This window comes from Austrofundulus limnaeus, unplaced genomic scaffold (genome assembly GCF_001266775.1).
Source record: "Austrofundulus limnaeus strain Quisiro unplaced genomic scaffold, Austrofundulus_limnaeus-1.0 Scaffold32, whole genome shotgun sequence".
In the NCBI taxonomy this organism is placed as follows: domain Eukaryota; kingdom Metazoa; phylum Chordata; class Actinopteri; order Cyprinodontiformes; family Rivulidae; genus Austrofundulus; species Austrofundulus limnaeus.
Genome location: NW_013952434.1, coordinates 1,005,188 through 1,013,274, shown reverse-complemented (window position 1 = coordinate 1,013,274; position 8,087 = coordinate 1,005,188). Strand labels below are relative to the sequence as shown.

General features: G+C 42.7%; 1 protein-coding gene across 1 annotated transcript in view; it reads left to right on the top strand.

The window, feature by feature from the left end:
• Window positions 1-8,087, top strand: part of sdc3 (syndecan 3) — a gene marked incomplete at its 5' end in the record, with an annotated part of 48,781 nt that overhangs the window by 38,518 nt on the left and 2,176 nt on the right. The window contains 3 exon segments of the mRNA XM_014005690.1: window positions 177-273; window positions 2,778-3,568; window positions 5,875-6,064. Of these exon segments, the coding sequence (XP_013861144.1) occupies window positions 177-273; window positions 2,778-3,568; window positions 5,875-6,064 (1,078 nt within the window).

Below are 8,087 nucleotides of genomic sequence, written 5' to 3'. Positions count from 1 at the left end.
TGTGTGTGTGTGTGTGTGTGTGTGTGTGTGTGTGTGTGTGTGTGTGTGTGTGTGTGTGTAGATGTAATCTGCCAAAGTGGTTTCTCTTTTGAATAAAGTGATGAGCAGCTCAGCCGCTCGTGATGAATAACTCTAATCTTTTGTCATTTGCACCTCCTCCCTCTTGTGTCCTGCAGCAGGGACAGACGTGGTCTCCACCCATCGATGACGAGGGCTCGACGACGGACGACTTTTACGATGACGAGGACCTCTACTCGGGCTCCGGCTCTGGCGGTGAGTGCGCGYGCTGTTTTCGTATTGTGCACGCGCGTGAGGTTACGCACTCACGCCCTGGCTCTTTCAAGCCTCGACAGTTGCTTGGTTTCAATCTGCTGACCCCGAAGCCTCCACCCCTCCCCTCCCTCTGCTTCCTGTCTTTGAGGCCATACACACCCGCACACACATCAAACTGCCGTTTGGCTYGTTAGCCAAACAACACCTCAGACGCCCTCATAAACAAACACTAACCCATGGCTCGATTCCCCGAGATCGTCTTTCCTCTAATCAGATTACAGTCCACACAGATTAGACGATCACACGAGCAGTTGGGTCCAACGATCTGCCAGTCTTCCTCGGGAGTTTGTGTGTCGAGGAATTACCTACTTAACGTAAACCACGTCTGTGTAATTCAGTCTGATTTTCTGATCTGGCACCCCAAAGCTTGTYCGGCGGCTCGCTCTTATCAGGCTCCACTTCGTCGGGGGCTGCCCCTCCGCTCCAGCATCAAATAAATTAGGATTCAGCACAGGAGAGTGCAGCAGAGGCACCCCCTGCGGTCTAAACAGCAGCCTGGTAAATCGCTCCATCTGAAGCCGTGATGTAGAGGCAAACCTTTCCAAAGAATAGCTTCGTTTTTTTGTCAACAGATGTGTGTTACATGTGCTTCGGCAGAGGCACTTTGTGGCGTCTGTTGCTTTAAACATACAGTAAGCTGCATCGTAGGAGTCTATATTCTCCATATCCTCTGCTTCTCCTCGTGTCTTTGGATCTACAAATTCAATTTGCTTCTCTTTCAGCACAAGTAGCTTCTCAGCTATAACACGATGAAAGGCGGTGTGACGTTATTGTCAGACCCAGAGCTGTTCGTCTCCTCCCTTCTCTTCAATATGGACTTAAAGAAAATCTATGCATCACAAGTGGGCTTCCTAAAGATGCTGAAAAAACAAAATGAAAGAAAAATAATCTCACAAACACCTTGTTAGGAGAAAAAAGAGCAACCAGCTTCTTGTAGTTATTTGTAAAAGATCCGCTCTGACATCTTAACCCAACCCCTAACAGTCTTTGCTCTAATTGACATTTTGTTCACTTCTTCTTGTCAGACAGCCAAATGGGATATAAATTACAACTCAGTTTCAGCTAAGTCATCATTTAGGTCTAAGTAATGTGACAAGACAAATACGGCCAACTGTTAGTCGATGAATCCACTGTAGTGACGTTTAAAAGAAGCCGTCTCAGAAAGTTGGGGATAAAACTTGACTTTCAAAATAAAACTTAGATCTATTTGCAGATAAAACATGTCTTAAACTAAATGTTGTTGAGGAACCTGTTTCTTAAAGGAGACACATCCTGCTTTTAAATCCTTCCTTTTGACATTAAATCATTCAGTTGGTGTCTATATAAAGCAATGCTTCGGTCTGAATTCCTCCTTATTGTAACTCCACAAACCCCTCTTTCACCCCTTTTCTGAGATGTCTCTCAGATCAACTTGTTTTGAGGCCGTCTCTTAATCCATTCTAGTTTGATAGAGGGKTTTACGACTATATAGCAGCGCAGAAACTTTTTATTAACAAATTAATTAAAATATGTCAACAAGGGAAATTTTTTTCATTCAGYCTCACAAGTTGGACCTACTGTTTCCAGTTTTTCTCTAAAAACATTATACACCAACATATAGAATGTTTTTTTAACTATGCTTGGTCATGATGTGTTTATGGTCCAAGAAAAGAAAGAAAAATACAGGTTTGAGTGCTGGTTTGTCCAATCAAGATGAAAATGCTCAAGTTTTTTAAGTAGCACCTTATCCAATAAAAATCTCTAGGAGTGCAGAAAAGTAGAACTTAGTTTCTCCAGGTGCTGCGAAGATATCTTTTATATTCTGTTTTTGGCCATATGTTTCCTTTTTGTTCAGTTTTCTCTATTTTCKATTGCGTTCTTWGAACAATAACGTCACAGTAKTTGCTGTGAAGCTGATAAACAAGGTCATAGACGTCCAACTTACCAATTTCACAAATCTGTGGTTCTGCAGGTTCGTCGTCTTCATTCTCCTCTGGCTCAGACTCTGGCTCCAATATATAAGGCTCTTCCCTTGTTGCCAATAGATTATTGTATCTCTGCTATCAAAAAATATATATATCTGAACGGGGTGGAAGGAGCAGGGTATGAAGCAGTTTGGATTTAATAAGACAGCGTCAAAACAAGTTGATCTGAGACATACCTGAGAAAAGAGGGGCTTGTGGAGTTACAATAAGGAGGAATTCAGACCAAAACATTGCAGTTCCACTTTAATGTGATAAAGAAGGATTTAAAAGCATGATATGTCTACTTTAATGCATTAAGCTGGACATTTGTCTTTGTCTAAACTGGATTTTCTCAAGCCCAGTCCCCCATTCCATCCCYCTGACCAGACAAGATTTTAAATCCAACATTTTTTAGTTTTATCCTCTCCGAACATTTGTTCCTGCAGAAGAGTCTTTGTGTAAACTTCCAGAGTGTAACTGTCTGATTCTTTTTCTTCTCAGCTCTTCCAGTTCCTGACATCAGCATCAGGCCGACGTCCGTGCGCGTGGCTTTCACCACAGAGGAGACTCTCCTCCTCTCGACCACGCAGGCAACGAGCCCCGCCCCCTCGGCCCCGCCCGCGGCCGAGCCCAGCCCCAGTCCGAGCCCCGAGGACCCCGCCACCACCCCGCTGCCCACCGAGGCCGACGGGGAGAGCGGAGCCTTCTTCGAGAAGGAGCTGGAGATCCAGCGAGAGAAGGAGCTGGAGCTGGAGAGGGAGAAGCAGAGGGAGATGGAGAGAGAGAGGGAGCGGGAGAGGGTCCGCGAGCTGGAGCGGGAACGGGAGCGGGAGCGAGAACGAGAACGTGAGAGGGAGCGGGAGAGAGAACGGGAGAAGGAACGGGAAAGGCAGAGGGAGCTGGAGCGTCTCCGGGCTGCTCAGACCACCGCCGCCCCTCGCTCGCCTGCCGTCTTCCCCGCGGTGACCACCAACCAGGCTGCCAGCACCGCCGAAAGCCCAGGAGTCTCTGCCGGATTCGATGACCTGAGCACCACAGAGGAGGAGGAGGAGGAGGACATGTACCTGCCRCCAGAGTCCACCTCCTTTTACTCCGAAACCACCGCAACAGGAGATACGTCCACGACAGCAGAGACCACACCTGAGCCCACCACGGCCTCACCCACCACCACCACAGCATCGACCACCATCAGAACCAGGATCGCCTTTAGGCCCAGGGTCCCCATAACAGCAGCCACTCAGGCGGTGCCGACGACACGAACGACACGCCCACAGCCGCCCTCAACGACGCAGGTGAGACCCTGTAAATCATTCGTTCATGTTTGATTGGAAAATCGACCAAACTGATCAACAAACAAGGGCAGAGAAATGAACAGAGAGCCTTCGTGGAATCACCGAAATAAAAAATACAGATGATTATTTAAATTACGTGTTTTTCCCCTCATCAGGGTGTAATCCACCAAGCTGAGTCTAAACCTGTATTCAGCCACAGAAGTTGGGTTTTCATGGCATCTCCAGAGAGAAACATGAAGCTATCCCCGTATATTCCTGCCTCGATCTCATGTTTTAAAGCCTTTGGGTTTTGCTTCACTGCTCCTGTCTTTTAATTGGAGCCTGTTAGTGTGATGAGAGCTCAGTGGTTTGGTGAGTCGGCTGAACGGGAAAGTTAGAAATGAAAATCAGGGTTRTATGGTTAAAATCGCCAATTTATTGGCTTTTCACTGTTGACATAAACAAACTGATGTGATGTGTTGGTCAGCTAGCTTTAGGAAAGCTGAAAAGACTACCTAAGCCCTGGTTAGTCCACTTTAATCAAACTCTAGTTAGATAGAAAGTCTGGTTTGTTTGGGGAGGTGTGAATGTGCAATCAAACTCTGGTCCACCTACAATCCTGGTCTCAGCTCGAAGTGAACTCAGGTGCCGTTCGATTGCATACGTGAAAATAGACCAGGGACCGCTTCAAAAGTAGGAAGTGGACTACAGCACAGGGCATTCTTGGTAAATACAACCAAAGAGTGTTTGTTTGGCACATTTGCAAAAGAMAAAAAGGGAATCTTACAACCATTAAAGTCTGACATCACCCCATTTTTGTTTAATTATCATGAAGAAGGAAGTTGCGCTCAGTGGCTTCAGATATTTTCACGTCGTTTCCTTCAGTGGTTGTCGGTGCAGCGCCACCACAGGCGAGGGGGTGAACAGGATGTTCACAGRGTTTGGTTGGTTTGACACAGTGCAGTGCATTTGAAAATATAAACACTCTGAAACAGATCCTCTGTGGGTGACGGACAACAGCGTCAGGAATAAAATGAAAAGTAGACACAAACTGCAACAATTTTTCCCTTTAAAAGCTATCAGCTCGTTTATTAAACGAATCACTTTGGTCAAGACCAGCATGGTTGCATCCATTATTTGGCCAAAAAGATCATTCTGTTTATTCTGTATCAGCATTTTTAAAGGGTTTTATCAKCTCAAATGATGTTTTTTGGTCTGAAATCTAACCAAGTATGTTTGTAAATTTAACCAGTGATAGAAAAGTTTTTATTTGAAGGAGTTTAACAAGTAACTAGTTCTTAAAAAATACAGACACTGATTTATTTTAACACTTACCRCTAGTTAGATGCCACTCTTTGAGTTTTTGCTTAATGACATTAAAAAAACAGCTATTATAGGGGAGTTAATGGACAAATTTCTGTTTTATTCTTTTAGTTTTTCACCAAAAGCCAGCGATTATGTAATACTTCTCATTTATTTCTTTCAGACTTTCTCATACAAAACAGTTTGCCTATTTTAATTCAAATTGATTACGTTCATCATTTAATAAGTAACATATTTATTACTATTTTTTAATCCTAATAATCTCTACAGTGTTCAGATTTTTTACCTAGATTTTAAGAAACAAAGGCAGAGTTTGTCTTTCCCACTTTGAGGATTTCCCACAGAAGCGCGACGTGTTTGTGGGACTGACAGGAAACAAAGTGCAGCGCTCAGGATTATGGTGATAAATGAACCTGTGGCATCAGAAGATGAATGCTTTGTATCAGGTTTTAGCTACGCAGCCAGTATTTATTCCTATGATCACCTCAGTGGGTTTGACAATCATAAGGAGGATAATAACCTCCTCCCCTTAAATCTCATCTAAACTGAAGCCGTCATCTTTCCCCAAATACGACATAAACTGGYGTTAGAGGGCGAGTCATGACGTTAAAGCAGCTTTTATTATTTCTGTACCAGCACAGATGAGTCTCAGCAACTTTTCCCTTCTGATTGTCATTTTAATTCTGATGTTTTATTTATTTAGACCGCTGTGGTTTTTCCCTGATTGGTCTTGTTTATTTGCATCTGCACTCCATTAAAACAGGATTTCATTACAAGTTGACTCGTTTCTCCTCACTGTAATTAAGCTGCCAGTTTTTATGAAGTGTGTATATTCCTGTGACGTTAAGCCGCTCTTCCACCGGCCTCGACGTACAGAGGCTGTATTGTTTCGAARCCAAACGTGTGTTGGCACGTCCAGCTCTTTGGAACAAATTAAATCACACTGAACATAAAATTTTCTGTAAGACTTACTTCTTCTTTCTTTCTTTTTTTTCTTTTTTTAGGAGAACACCAATGACGTGGGCCCCGCAGGACCGAGCGGAGATTTCGAGATCCGAGATGATCGGCGCAACGGTGTGGTCCAGGGCGTGATGCCGGTCGACCCCGATTTGCTCGGCAACACGGTGGACGGAGGAAGTTCTGCTGCTCAGCTGCCGCAGAAAAACATCCTGGAGAGAAAAGAGGTCTTAATAGGTGAGGGAAAGTGTTTTTGTTTCCTCTCATCCTTCTAAAAACCACTCAGCAGAACTCTGCCCCCTTGTTGCCTCCTGTTTTTGTTTCCTTGTTTTTTTTTTTTCTGGGGGTCCTACGTTCACATAGTGCAGGTTGATTACCGAGCTGCTTAGCCCCGTTTGACCCGTTGAGAACAAGCAATCCTCCAACTCTAACTTCCCCCTCCTCCTCTTTTTCTCACCCTTTTCCCTTTCGGGGCAAATCCAATTTCCTTTTCAAGTGTAGCCCCTTCTTCTCAGCCCGAAGAGCTGCTGAGGAGGGGGGGAGCAGCCAACTCGCCTGAACTGACTGGCTCTCTGTCTCTCCCTTCAGCTGTTCTGATTGGTGGACTGCTGGCCGTGGTTTTTGCTGATTTCCTCGTCATCGGTAAAGAGCAGGAGGCAACAGATTTTCTTTTAGTCTAGACYGTGTGCTAGAGCCAAATCACGTATTAGTGTCGAGTAGCCGAGCCCTCGTAGTTTATAGCTCCTTTCACACCCCRCCCATTCAAAGCAGGACTGATGAGCCTTTGTTGCACATCTCTGTCCTGTTGGTAAGTTATGGGGCTAGAAGCTGATGGGCCTCTTTTTTTTGTGCCAGTTTAGTGCAACATTTTAGTGTAAAACGGCCTCTGTCTGCTTTATATGATGATTCGATTTTTTTTAAGTAGCTAAATAATTCAACAAACTGTGACTCCCATTTGGCTTATTTAACAACAGCTGCACGTTCCTTCATGATATTGTTTTGTGGAAAAGCTGCTCTCGAATATCTGCAACACTTTAGAGTACTGAGTGCTGCTTTTTAATGAGCTTTAAGCACATTTTAAAAAGGGTTTGAACACTAAAAATATAAAGAACAAAGCGCTCATTATGGTTAAAAAATGCTTTAAAGTCAATCTTTACAGAGTTGAAACTCATTAAATAAATAATACATTGAGTCGACACATAGTCCTTATTTAAAAACCTTAGATGACCTGATATAAAGTAGGAAAAAGTTCATGTTCTTACAAATGTAGTTACTTGGCTACCGAGGTTTTAAAGGTCGATGTCTGCACTTGGAGCRAATCTTATCCTGGTTTATTATTTATGCAGTATATATTTCTCAGTGAAGACCTTACTTATTTCAGCAATACAATATTAAAAAGCRCACAAACCCCAGAGCTGATGTGCTCCAACTGCAGTGTAAACATTTGAATCCCCTAAAAAACATTCAAAACATTATTAAACAACACTTTTGCCTAAAGAGGTTTAATAACTATTGAGGATCTAAAATCTTAAAATAGGCAAGAAAATCAAAACAGTTAACACTCAAAAGAAACACTTTGGTATCTTCTGCCTTTCATACCAGAGGATGATTGCTTATATAACTGTCTGCTTCTGTTTGCAAAATATTTCATATCTATTGGACCGAATTTTATAAAACTCTGAAAGCCATCCTTAAATGCATAATTAAAACTGATTAAACTTTTAGAATACCTGGTCCAAGATGGCTGCCACAGCCTCAGCCTGAGAAAACTCAGTTTGGTGTGGAGTATTCCTAACACATTCTTAAAGTGCCTGTGATGTTAATTTTTTGTAACAAAAATTAATGCATTTTCAGAAAGACAACACTGATAAAATATTGGAAAACAAATCTCATGTTGCTGAGAGGAACATTTATCGAGTTGTTTGCATGTGAAGTAACAGGAAGTGATGTCAAAGGGGAATATCTGCATGTGAACAGAGTGTTGCTGTAAGGGCTAACAACAGACTGCAGAGAAGAATCTGATGTTTTTTTATTTTATTTTTTTGTCATCAGAAAGATGAAGAATCAAAGTAGTGACAATTAACAAAGATCAACGAGTTTCTTTCTTGAAGAGTTCCCCTTTGATGTCACTTCCTGCTTCACTTTGAGTCAAGTAATGAAAATTACAGAAATTTGTTACAGAAATATGAAACAATATAACGTATGATTTTTGTTCAAGATGGAGTCAAACCTTTATTGTTTTTTCTTTTCATGTTTTTTC